Raw genomic sequence first — 16,415 nt, forward strand, 5'->3', positions numbered from 1 at the left:
CAAAATAAAAGTCACAACAACAAGCGTGGTATACATCACCTCAGAGTTCCTATTGGCGGTGCGAATGCAACCAGGAACCCTAGGGGAACATTTAGTTCTCCGGGAAACACACTGGTGGCTAGTTCTTAGAACTACCCAATGCAAAAGGGGATAATAACTTTGGGGGACTTTAGATTATTTAGATCTTATTTACCCCTCCTAAGGTCCTAAATAACACCCCCCATTTGGCTGTTGGGGGTCATTTATTACCCAGAACAGTAAAAATGTAACTTCTTTTTATTTAAATTATATAACTCTAATTTCCCTCAAGTAGTAAAAACAATCAGATAGTAATTCATTAAATTAGTACCAAATTACTGAATGCACCTTTAAATATCCTGTTTCATTATTACAGATGTAAAAAAAGTTGAAAACCCATGTAGTTTCATGTTGACTTTTCATTTTAAACAATGTGTTTGTTACAAGTTTTGATAAAAATCATGATGGCTTGTTGGTTAAAACATAAATGGTGCAATGACAGACATCAACATAAATAAGAAACTGAAAGATCCGAATACGGTTTTATTAAACCGTCTATTATAAAACAAAAAACAGCATTATAAAACATCAAAAAGACTAATATGATTAGTGTGCAAGTCTAATAGAGCTATTAGAATTGCTTATCCTTGTCCAAGAAACATTGAAAACAATTATAACAGATATCACAGATTAAAAACAAACAATACCCACAACAAATACTGGATGACACTTTCCTTGAACCCCCCTGTTGGAAAAACTTGATAAACCTCATAACCAGGTCATTTTTGATATATATACAATATTATCAAGGGGTTCAAGTTAAGTTTTACAATATAATCTTCTGATATTCAAAATAAAAAAAGGGTCAAATTAAAGATGGAAAGGGGGAAAACCAACTTTAACATGGAGGATCCTATATGTATGAGCACCCCATACATCGTGACTACAGGCTATGGTGCCATGAAGACAACGTACATACTAGAAATTACTTAATCCAGTACCTGTCAACCTGAGGATTGCTCCTGCTAGTGAAAGAGAAAGACACATGCATCAAGAAGAGCGAAACATGACTATGAGAACCACCTGAACAGAGTCGTTATAACTAGAAAAGTAAAAAAGAAAGAGGAAGAGGCCTTGGATTATCTGGAAGAGGCCTTATTAACCCCAGGATGGGATCTTGTGGGTCCTTAGAAAGGAAAAAATTATGTCTGCACACTCAAGTTACAGCTCCATACACACACACACACACACACACATATATATATATATATATATACACCGGTAAACAGCGCAATGTTCCGACTGATCACCAATGTGCCTGAAGAAGACCTGATTGGTTGAAACTTTGCCCCGCCCGTTCGTTCGTTAATAAATAAATAAATAAATATATATTATGGATCTGTAACTTCAGTGTGCGGCCATTTTTTTTCTTTCTATTTATCGTTATCTTTTTTGTCTTGCACCTGAGCCCGGCTTGGGTTTAGGATGCAAACACGTTTTTGTAATTTTTTTATCTTGTGGGTCCCTAGCATCTTTGAAAGAGTGTTGATTTTTATCACAATTAATTATAGGGCTCCATGCAAAAGTGAACAGAGAAAGAGGACTAACCTGGGTTGTAGGAGGAGCAGACTCAGGTGGCAGTGCTTGAGCGGACCGGCTCCGGGGTGGAGGCTTGGGAGATGCCAGTCCTGGCTGAGGGGCGGCAGCGGCTCCAGCAGGTGCCTGGGGGACAGGCTGAGGCATCAGAGGGGCAGGGAAAGTGGGCTGCATTGGTATAGGGAGCTGGGCTTGGACAGGATGCTGCACTGGTGACATAGACTGAGGCTGCATGGGTGATATCATCTGAGGTCTCATGGGACCTGGCAGTGTGGGGGGTGGACCTGAAAGACAGACACACAGTAGATGGTTTAAGATTGGTTCAACTTTTAAAACATACATATATTACACATCTCAATTTTGTATAAAATCTCATATAAAATTATATATAAAGTTTTAAATACTAAATTAAAGTGCTCCTAAAGGTCAAAGACACTTTAATTTTCTCATAATATTCACTGGACATCACCTCATTTCTCAAAGAGTCTGGAAACGGTTAGAGGAATCAGTCTCTCTAAACCCCTACTTTCCGCGAGCCTACTCTGCTCTTATTGGTCAGATGGCTCAGTCTGTTGTTCTACAGCTTACATGGCGTCGGTTTTTCCGTATCAATTCCAGTGCGAGCCCTCGTCCTTTTGAAGCGCATACAATGTGGATTCCCACCACAGAAAACAGCGGCTTCTCAACATGTCGACAACAAAAACCAAACTCTTTCAGGCTGCAGCAACAACAACAGTGTTTGAGGGCGGGTCAAAGTAGACATTATTCGTGGACAGCCAATGAAAACCATAGGTTGGCATTATGCCAATTTGTTGGATTGTTACGTAGGCATGTAACAGGAAGTGAGACTGGAATTGCTGACGACTCGTTACGCAATTCAGAATCGGTTCTTTCTTTTAGGAGACGATAACTTTATTTGTCGTGCACTTTAATCTTTGATACTTTGCAGACCTTTTACATACACAAACAGCTATTACACACTGCATGAAAGGTAGCCTAATATTCAAGAAAGCATAATAGAACTTCAATAAGAAATGTATAAACAAAATTATAATATACAAGTAAAATTAATAGGTAATTAGAAGAGTTTAACGAACCCAGAGGCAGGTCGGATGGCTTGCTTTGGGGTTCAGCAGTGGGTCTTGGTGCTCCGGGGTGATTATCAGGTGAAGGTCGAGGGGCCCCAGGATGCACCTCTGCTATGGGTCTGGGGGCCCCGGGATGAGCAGGAGGAGGAGGAGGTCTAGCCTGAGGAGGGACACTGATAACTCCTGCTCGAGGCTGAATCTAAAGCAAAATCATAATATTTAACATGATATACATCTTATTTTTTTATAATATTCATGTCAATTAGCCCACCCACCGGCCTTGGGGCGCCTCCAGGGGCTGATCCAGTTGCCTGACCTCGACCTGAAAAACAGCCGATGCCATAATCAAACATTCAGTAATAGTTATAGAAAATACTTTTGTGAAAATATCAGAAAACCTATATTTTGAACTTCAGGTCCAATTCAAATGCCAGTCAAATAGTCTATACTACGAATCTGATGATGGAAGAAACTTTTTTTTTAGCTCTATTTTGTGTTAAAACTAGCCGGAGACTTGCAAAATCATGGCATGATGAAGGCCCAAATATGTCCGTCACTGAAATGTCACAGATGAGCGAGACAAGAACTCACCAGCTGCATCTGCACGTGCTAAGGCTGGGCTTTTTTGTCCTTTTGTCAGCATGAGGGGAAAAGTTATTAACAAATGCGGAATTATTCAAAATGAGTTTTGTAACACATTAAAGCCTTCAGCTATGGAGAAAATATATCTGACCAAACAGACTCCTTACCTGATGGAGAGATCATTTCGTTCTTTCTCTATTCAATTACAAAAGCTAATTCACCTAATTTCAGCACTTCACACTCGGAAACTAAATCAAAATCATTGGAGCAACTGAGACTTCATGCACTGCAAGATGGTTGACTTGAACACCCCTGCCCCACATACTGTAAATTAGTCTATTTCTGTTAGCAAGTGCAGGAGGTCTCAACTGACCAGGAGGTCACCATACACAAGGACGAACACTGCAAGAATCTTCTAAAATCTAAATTTCTTTCAGAAATTACCTTCATAATCAGTCAGATCAAACTCTAGTATGAGAGGCTCAGCAAAGCCTTTGAAAGAAAATTCAAATTGTTTCCAAAAAAATACATTGTGAACAAAAATACAGTTGCAAAAACATTTATAGTGCAAACTTGATTTTTACAAACAACAAAAAGCCTAAATTACAATGAGGCTCAAGAAAAGCATATGAAAGACTATCAAACAGAACACAGAACTGCATCATAGTGCATTCAATTCGAAAAAGTTAGCCAGACACTTTTAATATCTAAGCCAACTAACTAACTATATCACAACATTATGTACAGCATTACCTGCTGAATCTTTCCTAACAGGTGTAGTAGAACCTCCTTTAGAACCATTGTAAAATGTCAATAAAAAACAAAACAAAAAACAAGAGAAAACATAGTATTTAATGTAGTGAACACATTTGTTTGGAACGTTTCAATCCCAGGTAAAACTTGTGTCATTTGGGTTTTAACTTCTGGTGAGAACAGATCAGAAAATTGTCATGCCTGTGTAAAAATGAACATAGACTTCATAGCTGTACCTGAGGGTGGCGGTGGGCGCTGTGGAGGTGCAGGTCGGGCTGGTGGGGCATTGGGGCGTGGAGGAGGGGCACGTTTTGGCTCTAGCCCTTGTGATGAAGGAGCTCCAGCTGGCTGACCATCAACCGGAGAACCTGAGCAAAGAAAAAAATATCTCATCATCAAAAGCATCAAAACAACAGCCTGACAGATTTAGCTCAACCCACAGCACTGCAAACCACATCGAAGCCTTGAGACACACATACACACTCTAAGAGCTCAGGAACCATTGAAGCACATCAGCAACACATCTGAAACTCTTTACCTGCCAGTTCCCTTCTAATGGATGCTGGGCTTAATCCTCCTTTTCGCAGTGTAAAAACAAAGGGAAATTAATGTACTGGAATTTTTGGTCTTCTGGAAAGAAATTTAATTATTAAGATATCATTTTCTCTTCTATAGTTAACATGGTTTGCGGTCATGAGATTGAAAAAAGTCTCTTATGCTCACCAAGGCTGCATTTGCTTGATCTAAAATACATTGTAGATATAATAATATTGTTGCATATAATACTATTTAAAATAACAGTTTTCTTTTTAATATATTTTAAAATGTTATTTATTCCTGTGATGCCAAATCTGAATTTTCAGCATCATTACTCCAGTTTTCAGTGTCACATTTCAGTGTCACTTTTGATCAATTTAATGCATCCTTAATGAATAAAAGTATCAATTTATCTCACTGACCCCAAAATTCTGAACTGTGATGTATAAATGAAATGTTGTAAAATGTAGGAAAGGACAAAGCTAAAAAAAAAACCCTGATATAAATACATATGGGTTGTTCAATGTTGAGTAGAGTCAAATATTCGCACTACCCTGTGGTGGTCCAGCTGTGCGTGGGGGGGCTCTGCTGGGCCGGATGGGGGGCGCAGGCTCTCCATGGGTAGGAGAGGGGCAGGGGCTGCTGCGTGGGGATGGGTTGGGGGACGAGCCTAGATCCATGCCGGCTCCAGGCTGCAGGTGCTGGGGTAAGATATCCTCAACCTCCTCGTCCACATCACCTGTCAACACAGCAGTAAAAATAGAACTCCACAATGTCCCGTATTTCCATAGGTTCATGTTGCATTTTGGACCCATGTAACCCAAACAGATGCCATACCTTCCATATCATACTCTTCTCCCATGACATGAGTTGAGTTTTCTGCCAGCAGAGTGGAGCTGGTGGACGTTGGGATGCTTCCGCAGATTCTCTCCACACTCATTTCTTCCTCTAGACTCTTTATCCAACCAGGACTCCTCAGACGGATGTCTATGGTCTTTCCATTCACCTGCATATGGACATAATGAGGGATGATTAGATTACCTGTCATTACGATACAGTATAATGCATTTCTGCATGTAAATGTTAATTCAAAAAAAAAATAATGAACCTATTGTACAGTAGAGTCACTTACAGTAGAGGCACTCAAAGACAGAGCTGCCAGTGCTGAGTATCCCTCCAAAAATGTCACCCACATTTTCTCTTCAACAAACCTGTTCAGGAAAAAAAAAAAATTGCTCTAAAATTTGGGGTCGGTTTCTTATGCTCACCAAGGTGACATTTATTTAATCAAAAATAGTAAAAACAGAATTTAAAATAACTGTTTCTATATATTATATTTCAATATATAAAAAAATATATAATTTATTCCTGTAATGGCAAAGCTGAATTTTCAGCAGCCATTACGTCAGTGTCACATGATCCTTCAGAAATCAGAATAATCTGCTGATTTAGTGCTCACGAAACATTTCTTATTATTATCAATTTTGAAAATTTTGCCATGGTTCACCCAAAAATAAAACTTCTTGTCATAATTTACTCACCGTCAAGTTTTTCCAAACCTGTATGAGTATCTTTTCTTCTGTTGAACACAAAATAAGATATTTTAAAGAATGGTGGTAATCAGACTGTTGACAGTTGATGGACCCCATTGAATTCTATGATAAATACTATGGAAGTCAATGGCTACCGTCAGCTGTCTGGTTGACGGTAGCCAACAGAAGTAAGAAAATCATACCGTTTGGAACAACTTGAGGGTGAGTAAATGATGACAGAATTTTAATTTTTGGGTAAACTATCCCTTTAATATTTTTGTGGATGGACAGAAATTCAAAAGAACAGAATTTATTTGAAATAAATCTTTTGACATTATAAACGTCTTTTCACTTTTCATCAAATTAATGAGTCATTGTCCTTTGGTAGTGGTACATGGTAGTGTATAAATAAAGTTATATAACAATCAAATATAATAATAATACTAATTAAATTATATATGCAAACAATTCATACCTGATAAGAATAACCTCGCCAAAATTAGCAAATTTGTCCAACAGGTCGTCGATCAAAGCATCATCAAAGTAGTCATCGGGACCAGAAGAGCAGAGAGAGACGAGGATGGTTCCATCAGGTGGACCCTGTAGGGCGATCACGTCCTTATACACCTGATGTCTGGCCTCTGGGTCCACCTCAAGTACGTCCATGTCTATGATGGCCACCACAGGCCTTTTGAGAGACTAATGTTAATGGCAATTGGCAATAGAACTGGGGTCCCTAACACAAAAAGCTTATGCGGTCCACAATGTGATTTTACTGTCCAATCCTGATCATAGTGGTATTAAGAACAAAGATAGACTTGAATTTTAATATTTTAACAATTACTTACAATAAAAAAAACATGAATGGACAGCCTCCTGCTGTACCTCTGAGGCCCACTGGATGGCACTAAGAATGTTGTCAGTGTAAATCCTGAAAGGTGTTTTTCTGGCTTTAGTCTCTCTCACCTGTGATCAGAGGTTTTGAGCTCTGCTCTACCATAGTACTTGAGCTCTCCAGGGCTCCATGGGTACTGATCTTCCTCAGTCACTGGGGCTCCTACTACATTCAACTCCAATTCTTCCGCTGTAACACACACACAGCCAGATTTAGTGAAAATTTTAACTTTGAGGGAAGCGCAAGCTGTTTTATACTGCATTTATAATGTGGCTGTTGGTTAAGGATGTATTTGTAATTAAATTCTCACCAGTTTTATCAAAGTTCCACTTTCTTCTCTTCCACAGCACACGGTCAGTCCAGGCCGGTGTGCGGCACTTCTCACTGGTGTCGTAGTCCTCCGAAAACAGGTCATATTTGTAAGTGGGGGCAAAATCCAGCTTCCCTTCAATAAAGCCTTTGAAAACCTGGAATATGAATAAAGTAATACACGTTTTTTTTAAGAAGTCTTAAAAAAGAAGACGATTTGTTCTGCTGATATAGCTGCCCCCCCTAAAATACCTGTCCAGCATTCTTCTGCTCCACCAGTTGATCTCCACCGATCAGTGAATCCCAATTCTGCTGTCTGATCAGCTCCTTCACGTCTTCATTAGGAATATTTATTCGGTAGTTGAAATCTCCACACCAGAATACATAATCATGGGAGTAAAGGAGACGACCCTAAAACATAATATAAATAAAACATATTCATAATTAAATAATACTACTATATTATAATCATTTATTAATGATAAATATATATTTGTATATTATATAAAAAATACATATAAATAATAAATGTATATTTATATTAATATTATGTATCTAATATTGCTAATAACAGCAATATTGCTAATAACAGCAATATTACTGTATAATAAACAATATTATATTTGTTTTTATTTATATTATATCAATAATATATTGTTAAAGGGTAACTAAACCCCTGGTCAGAGCCTGACTCCACCCACTGGCAATATTTGAAAAATGCTGGAAAAGTGGGCAGAGCCCAACGGACGAACCGAGGGCGGGGCTGAGCGCGTGATTGACAGACCCGCAGTGACGCAGTGATTGACAGCTGCTGTCAGACTCTTTTTTTTTTTTTTTTTTTTTTTTTTTTTTATTGAATAAACATAACAGCAAGAACAGTTTCACCTACAAGAATAACACAAAGATAGAGTTATAAAGTAATAAAAAAATAAAGCAATGCAAAAATAAAGTAATAATAACAAAATATTAAAATAATAAAAATAAATAAATAAATAAAATGAGCCAGGGGTAATATATAATTTAAAATAAATTCAAGAGAAAAAGAAATGCACTTATATTTTCATTATAAAAAAGCATAAATATTATACATTGTGCACAATGTAACTGACTTTAAAGCTTTGGCATTGTTGGAAGAAGAGATAGTACCCAAATAATATTTTAGGTCATTGCAAAAAATAATAAAAAGTGGTTTGACAGACAAAAATTTACACTTGTGTACAAAAAACTTGGCTAGAAAAATAAATAGATTTACAAGAAAATACTTGTCTTTTAGACTTTTTTCAAAGTTATAAAAACCAAATAAGACATCCTTAAACCCTAAAGAAAAATTAACTAACAAAGAAGCACGTACAAAGAGACAAAATTTCTTCCAAAAAGTAGCTACATGAACACAATCCCAAAAGAGGTGAGGTACAGACTCGTCTTCCACTCCACAGAAGGAGCATAGGGGATCCAACTCAGGAAACATTTTTTTGATAAAAAGATTGACTGGGTAAAACCGATGTAACAGCTTAAAAGATACCTCTTTAACCTTATTTGTGATTAAATATTTGTTGGATAGAGCCCACACTTTCTGCCAAGGAATATCATTAAAACAATTACTCCAATATGATACTATAGAAGGGACAGTAATAATATCATTCTGAAAAAGTTGTCTAATCTTTCTATTCCTAAGAGAGGGACTAGATAAAAAACAGATCTTCCCTATTGCCGTCTCACAAGGGTGTATCCAAGAGGTAGATGAGAGTAAAGAATCACCTGAGTTTTTCAAAAGTGCAATAGCTCCACTGGGGATGGCATCCATCACTATGGCAAAGTCTCGTGGGGTGACAGGAATACAGTATTTAGATAAGAATTCAGAATAAGAAAACAAATGACCGTTTGAATTTACAAGTTGAGAAACCAAAATAATATTATTATTAAACCAATCTGAAAAGAAGAGTGTTTTATTTTTGTATCGGATATCATGGTTATTCCAAATAAAATACCTGTGGGGGCTAAAATTGTGTTTGTAAATCAAGTGCCAGGCCAAAAGTACCTGCTTATGGAAATTTGATAATTTGATGGGCAATTTAGAGATATTATAATTACATACTAACAGAAAGGGGAGACCACCAACTTTAGAAAAAATATAATTGGGAATAGCATTCCAAAAGGAATCAGAATCGTTCAAGAACTGCCTTAACCAATTTATCTTAAACGTATTGTTTAAAGAAGCAAAATCAAGAAAGTTAAAACCGCCATGGTCAAAGCTATTTATGACAACAGATTTTTTGATGTAATGTCTTTTGTGTTTCCATAAAAAATCAAAAAGCATTCTATCAACCTCTACTGAAAATGTCTTATCCACATGCAAAGAAAGAGCAGGGTAGGTCAATCTAGAAATACCCTCTGCTTTAGCAAGGAGAGCCCTTCCTCGTAAAGACAAGTCTCTTTGGAGCCAGGAATTGAATTTTTTTTTAGCTTTAGTAATTACTGGATCAAAGTTTAATTTTCCTCTCGTTTTGACATCTTTACAAATTGTAACACCCAAATAATTCACTTGAGACTTAACAGGAATATTGTGCAGGAATGGAGCAGAACAGGACTTTAAGGGAAGAAGTTCACATTTATCTAAATTCAAAGAAAGGCCAGAGGCTTTCGAGAACACTTTAATAAGATCAAGAGCGATAGGGATCTGCAAGTCGTTTTTTAAAAAGAGTGTGGTATCATCAGCTAATTGAGTAATAATAATATGTTTATCTGCTATATTAACCCCTTGTAATTGACTATTCAACAGGGAAGTAGTTAGGAGTTGAGCGGCCATCAAGAACAAATAAGGCGATACTGGGCAACCCTGGCGCACCCCTCTAAGCACATTAAACCTGGGAGAAGTGCCAGATTTCAGATTAATTGAACAGTTTCCATTTTTGTATAACGTACAGACAGTTTTGCAAAAGAAATCACCAAAACCAAATTTATGCAGGGATTGCAAAATAAATTCATGTTCAAGGGAATCAAAAGCTTTATAAAAATCTAAAAAAAGAATAAAACTTTCATCTCTAATCAGTTCATCATAGTCCAACAAATCTAAAACAAGGCGTATATTGTTAGCAATATGCCTCTTTGTGATGAAACCTGATTGAGTCTCGTCTATTATTGTACTCAGAACCGGTTTAAGTCTTTTGGCCAGTAACAAAGCTAATATCTTATAATCACAATTTAATAAACAAATTGGACGCCAGTTATCAATCAAAAGAATGTCTTTCTTAGGTTTAGGTATTAATGTAAGTAATCCCTGTGATAAAGTAGACGGAAGTGTCTCAGACGCAATACTCTCCAAATAGGTTTCCAGCAAGAAAGGTGCTAACTCTAGAGCAAATTTTTTGTACAATTCGGCTGTCAGCCCATCTGTGCCCGGCGACTTATTGTTCTTAAGAGCTTCAATAGACTCAATTATTTCACCAATGGATATATCACTATCGCAAGCGCTCTTATCTTCATTAGATATTGTCCTAACATCTTTCAGAGACTGGAAAAAAGACAAAGCTGAGTCTTTGCAATATTTTGAGTTGTAAAGATTTGAGTAGAAGTTCGCACAAAATGTGCTGATTTCCTTAGGATCAGAACTAACCTTACCGTTTAAATTTAAAGAGTTAATAGTTAAATTTCTACAATTATTCTTTTCCATTCTGAAGAAATATGCTGTACTTTGTTCTCCTTGTTCTAGCCACCTTCTTCTCGAGCGAATAAAAGCCCCCTCTGCCTTATTTTTATACATTGAGTCTAACTGAGTTTGCAGATCAATATATTCTGCCAATTCAGCTTCTGACAAACCATCCTGCATTTTACCAGAGAGAGTCATTATTTTGGAAATTACTGTCTCCTCATCAAGTCTTTTACGTTTAGCTAGAAGGCTGCCAAAATTCCTAGCACACTTGCTAATTTCATGTTTAAGTAGTTCCCAATTGAGGCCGTATTTATTTTCCTTTTGTGCTTTGATCCAGTAATATTCAATCAAATATAAAATGTTTTCCCTTAATTGGTCATGCTTAAGCAAAGAAGAGTTAAACTTCCAATAAGAGGCTCTAGGTTTTGAAGAAGAGATAACTGAAGATAGAGGGGATTGAATAAGAGTTGCTTTATGATCAGTCATGGGTGAAGGGAGAATGCTAACAGAAACATTAAAGTCCCTAACAGATTGTGAAACAAGCCAGTAGTCTATTCGGGACTGTCTAGAACAATTTTTGTTACTCCAAGTATAGGATTTAATATTCGGAAATGTTTCCCTCCAAATATCAATAATATCAAATTTATCCATTAATATTTTTAATTTAGAATTGGTAGAGGCAATCTGTTTAGGTGGCAGTCTATCGAGATTATTATCAGGTACAATATTAAAGTCCCCACCAATGAAAACTAAAGCATTTGGGTATGCATTAAGCCACAGCAGAATTTTCCTTTCTATCGCATCAATCAGTAGATCATTCTCACGAGAACTATTATATCCATATATATTAATTAGTATTACCACAGTGTTGTTTAAAGAAATTACCATAAGCAGGAAATGTCCATTCGGGTCGCTAAAGTAGTGCAAAACGTCCCCAGCAAAAAGGTTTTTCAAAGTCAGAACTCCAGCTGAACGCTCCGAACCGTGAGCCATCCAAACATCATTGTTCCACTGATTTTTCCAAAACGCAGTATCACTGGCAACGGAGTGGGACTCTTGAAAAAAACAAAAATCAGTTTTGAACGATTTGGCATATAGAAACAAAGCCTTCCGTTTAGTAATGTCTCTTAGACCCCTGGCATTGAGAGAAAAAACTGAAATAGACATACAAAAATAACTCTTTTAACAAAGAACAGCAAAAAACAGCAAAAAAGAAAAAGTCGCGCTAACTGAGGTTGACAACGCACAAGCAGCTGACATAGCCAGGTCAAGTGCGGTTACAGCCATCAATAATTCCGCTCCATAACGAAAAGAAGCTCAAAAAGTTCACTTGGAATGAGAACAGTCTGAACAGGCTTACATAGGATTAATTTCAGAGCCCTCTATGAATGCACGGTGTCCGACAAAATGCGCTCTTTTCCCCTCCTTGCGGGCCTTTTCCACGGCCGGCCAAAGCAACTGCCTCCTTTCTCGGTCAAAGGCAGTGAGATCTTCAGTAAATCGAAACCCGTTCGCCCGCAGGAACTCTGACGATTTCGCCGCCCTCCACACACCATCTCTCATCACACGTGAGGAAAACTGAATGATGATCGCGCGCGGTTTTGAAATATTCGGAAGCCTCTTCCCAATGCGGTGAACAGTGTCAATCTTATCAGGAAGAGTTTTGCTCTCCTCTGGAAAGGTGGCCAGACAAATGCGGATAGATTCGGCTCTGGCATTTTCATTTTCCTTTTCAGGTACCCCATGTAAGCGCAGGTTCCAGCGGCGAGAGTATCTCTCCAAGTCAGCAATTCTTGTTTCGCAGAGCTCCATTTTCTTTTCTTCAGTATTTAGTCTAGCTTCGACGTGGCCGACTTTCCCCTTAATATCATTCAACTCAGCACATACAAAGTCCACCGTCTTTTTTAGCCCTTCAATTTTAAGAGCGTTATCACCCACCATTTTCTCCAGGGCATCTGAGCGATTATTAATCAGCTGTGAGAGAGAAGAAATCACGGCGTCGTCCTCTGCTTTGCCTTTCTTTGAAGGGGGTTTACCTGGGCTCTCCGGGAACGGAGCAGATAAGAGGATCTCACTGGGAGACGAATAGCTGTGGAGGCTCATATCCGACCCACGTGAAGCGCGCGACATTTCTTTTTCTTTCCTTTTGTCTGCTGCAGATTTCATCTTTAAGTTGTCGAGGGACAAGTATGAAGTAGTTATGTAAACAAATACACGGAACGGGATTGTAAATAGTGTAGTTTGGCTGTTAAAAGTGGATTAGTCAGCGGAGCTCGATGAAGGCAAACTTAGCAGGACGCCATCTTGGCGGGACCTCTGCTGTCAGACTCGCTAAGATAGAGAGTGACTGGAGTGACGCAAGTAGCTTTGCAATTGCAACAGAGCGGTCATTTGAAGTCGAGGACTTTTCTTCCCCACCTTCCCCTGAAGTGGAGGAATTGTCTGTGGACACAGAGCTAAAACCATATCAATTCGAGCCGCGAGCTCAAACTGCGGTGTCGCATCGCATTAACTCCCGCATCGCGATCGGCATCCGACGATGCTAGCGAAGCAGCCGCGCAAGAGAGAATGGGGCCAGTATCTGAGTGGATTATTATTACTATTGACCTACGTTAAGCATATTTTGCCGCTATGTGAAAAAAAATATCCAGCAAAACGCGCCGGCGGTTGTGGAGTCCATGCAGGAAGAGCAGCGTTTGGCACACAAGTGCATGTAAACACTGGCGCTAATTTCCAAGTCTGGGGGAAAGTTATGCAACCAGCAACACTACACCTAACAGTTATACCAGCCTAACCACTGTACTAAACACAGACAAAACTAATGCTAAAAATCTACACTATTCTAACTGATGCAATACTATGCTACTAACTAACTATGCTTCTAACAACACTAACAACTATGCTAAATAACTACCTAGGCTACACGAAATAATCTAAATAACTATATAAATGCTATGCTAACTAGATGCTAAAATACGCTATCCTGATCGTTTTCAATACTCGTAATTCCAATTTCCAACTCCTGACTCCTACAGTGCTTTTGACGGAAGCAGATGCTTTTATACCAGGGGCTGCCAGGGGCGTGGCAGAGTAGCGTCACAGAGTACCCTACGTCAGAGAGTACCCCTACTTCACGAGATTCCGTTTAACCTGAAGAGGGCAGCACTCAGACGTTTTTACACCATATATTTGAAAATTAAAACACTTTATACTCAAATGTTAAAAAAAGTACTCGAATCAATGAACAGCATTTATGAAGCTCCATTCTTACAGATCATTAACTAAAAAAAGTTGGTTTAGTGTTTAGTTACCCTTTAATAGTTCATTATTATGTAGGCCTACTTAAATGTTAATACTACAACAACTAATTAGAGCTGTCAATCGATTAACACATTTAATTAACTGTACATTATTTTTGTAATTAATCGCACCTAACCATTTAAAGTTTTTAATATATTTTTATATTGTAATAATTTCACATTTAATCTCCAAATTAATGTAGAAACAAAAAAAAGTCTATTTTAAATATTTGATTAACAGGTAGGAAATATCCAGAAATTAAATTAAGTTATCAAACACAAACACTTAATAAATTAAATATAGATTAATTTTTATTAAAGCTACAAAAGTTATTCAGTTGAAAGTAGTGAGGGATTTTCTATTATTCTTTTGTTCTTTGATTAACATGATAGAGAGCGGCAAGTTTATTAGGCTACTGTCACTTTAAAACCGGACGCGTCACGCACATGGGATGAATCTGACACATCCATTTTCTGACAACCCTTTATGTTCATTTAATACTTTATTCAACTAATTTAAGACTGTGCTTATGAGGATCCTCGACAAAACGGCCATTTTGGCACAAGTTTGTGTTGATGTTTTTACAAGCATGCAAGAGAACAGGCAAACTATCTGAGCTTTCTGTGCGCGTGAGTGGAGTGTGAATCTCCACAGAAAGGAGATTCAAAGACAGGACGCCTGTACCGCACTTAGTTCTCTTCTGTGTTTTGTCGTGCTGGAATGGTTTAAAAGCATTTGCATGAAGAAGAGCGTGATCACATAATGTAATACTATCCAAAGGATGACGAAAAAGAGGATACTGAGTTAATTGCATTAAATATTTTAACGTGTTAAACTAAAAAAATTAATTATCTCATGCATTATTGTGTTCATTTTGACAGCCCTACTACTAATATTATTATTATTATAAAAAGAAGAAGGTGATCATAACCTGAACAGAAGTAACACATTTTTACATCATAAATGATTACCATAGGGAAGGTCAGTTTGCGTGCAATTTCATTGTAGTCGTCGTTCCTCTCTTTGACTTGTGACTGGCCGGCGGCAAAATGTGAGCACACGAAGCAGATGCTAGTTGTGTGGAAGAGCATGCGGATAGCCACACCTCCTTTATTACCAGTGGCCCCACCCATGCCAGTCTTCACTGTATCAACAGCAACGTCCCTATTATAGAACAGCAACACATAATGTGAGAACAGAGAAGTCATCTAAATCCTCGAAACGATCATACTAATTTGCAAGCCGTTAAATATACCTGATGAACGGTGCATGCTGAGGGCGTATGTAGACGAACAGACACACACCCACCAGCTGCTCTGAGGCCAGCAGCACGTATCTCTGGTCTCGTGAGATGTTCTTCTGCAGTTCTGCAGCCCACAGCTTCTGATTAGTGGTGCTGCCAGGGAAGAAAGAAAAGTTCAACAGTTCTCACAGGAACGAGAGCACGACGATATCACAAAGAAATATTTAACCTTAAATGCCGATTGAAACAAATGATTACTGTGTAGCACATTCCAACCACGGACCACAGGAAATGTTGTTTCCCGCTTATTATGCAAGCAAAACAAGTGAACTTTGAAATCTCTAACGTCAGGTTAGTTCTTACCTTGCGCTGACAATATTGCCAGCGTTCAGCTCCACCATTTCCTCAAAGCCGATAGCAAAGATGTCCACGGGGTTGGATTTGCTATCTGCATGACAAAAAAAGTCTGAGACTAAAGGCCACTAAATTATTTTCACTAGTTTCATTAGTCATTAAACTGACATATATTAAAGAGGACCTATTATGCTTTTTTTTGTGTGTAATGTTGCTGTTTGAGCATGAAAAAGGTAAGGGGCGTGGAATTTACGAAAGCTGCGCGAAGCAGTTGACCAATCATAACACACTGATTCAGCCAACCAATCAGAGCACATTGCGCTTTTCCGAAAGAGGGGCTTCATAGAGACAGGAACTAAACAGAGCATTACTGACAGACTGGGAAGAGAGGTGCTGCAACAATGCAAAATATGTGAAAAATAAGGTGTTTTTTGAACATTCAAGGATACAAAACAATTCTAGTAGACCCCAAATACAAGACTTTGTAAAAGGGCATAATAGGTCCTCTCTAAATACACAGCAACCTCATTTCCCTTTGAAGTATCATTTGCATTGACTT

The 16,415-nt window shown here is 38.1% G+C and overlaps 1 protein-coding gene across 7 annotated transcripts in view; it reads right to left on the minus strand.

The window, feature by feature from the left end:
• Nucleotides 1-16,415, minus strand: part of synj1 (synaptojanin 1) — a 32,481-nt gene that overhangs the window by 4,365 nt on the left and 11,701 nt on the right. The window contains exons 15-33 of one of the 7 annotated variants that reach the window (XM_079600790.1): nucleotides 15,866-15,950; nucleotides 15,515-15,655; nucleotides 15,231-15,423; nucleotides 7,563-7,721; nucleotides 7,312-7,468; nucleotides 7,073-7,190; nucleotides 6,582-6,794; nucleotides 5,707-5,785; nucleotides 5,412-5,580; nucleotides 5,128-5,313; nucleotides 4,576-4,614; nucleotides 4,274-4,405; nucleotides 4,038-4,073; nucleotides 3,729-3,776; nucleotides 3,294-3,332; nucleotides 2,978-3,024; nucleotides 2,712-2,901; nucleotides 1,627-1,898; nucleotides 1,020-1,043 (exon numbers count right to left, since the gene is read on the minus strand). In XM_079600790.1, the coding sequence (XP_079456916.1) occupies nucleotides 1,023-1,043; nucleotides 1,627-1,898; nucleotides 2,712-2,901; nucleotides 2,978-3,024; nucleotides 3,294-3,332; nucleotides 3,729-3,776; nucleotides 4,038-4,073; nucleotides 4,274-4,405; nucleotides 4,576-4,614; nucleotides 5,128-5,313; nucleotides 5,412-5,580; nucleotides 5,707-5,785; nucleotides 6,582-6,794; nucleotides 7,073-7,190; nucleotides 7,312-7,468; nucleotides 7,563-7,721; nucleotides 15,231-15,423; nucleotides 15,515-15,655; nucleotides 15,866-15,950 (2,324 nt within the window). In that variant the 3' untranslated portion in view covers nucleotides 1,020-1,022. The remainder of the gene's footprint in view (nucleotides 1-1,019; nucleotides 1,044-1,626; nucleotides 1,899-2,711; nucleotides 2,902-2,977; nucleotides 3,025-3,293; nucleotides 3,333-3,728; nucleotides 3,777-4,037; nucleotides 4,074-4,273; nucleotides 4,406-4,575; nucleotides 4,615-5,127; nucleotides 5,314-5,411; nucleotides 5,581-5,706; nucleotides 5,786-6,581; nucleotides 6,795-7,072; nucleotides 7,191-7,311; nucleotides 7,469-7,562; nucleotides 7,722-15,230; nucleotides 15,424-15,514; nucleotides 15,656-15,865; nucleotides 15,951-16,415) is intronic. The other 6 variants (XM_079600786.1, XM_079600787.1, XM_079600791.1 and 3 more) reach the window with 6 other exon arrangements.

This window comes from Phoxinus phoxinus (genome assembly GCF_949152265.1).
Source record: "Phoxinus phoxinus genome assembly, chromosome: 23".
In the NCBI taxonomy this organism is placed as follows: Eukaryota; Metazoa; Chordata; class Actinopteri; order Cypriniformes; family Leuciscidae; genus Phoxinus; species Phoxinus phoxinus.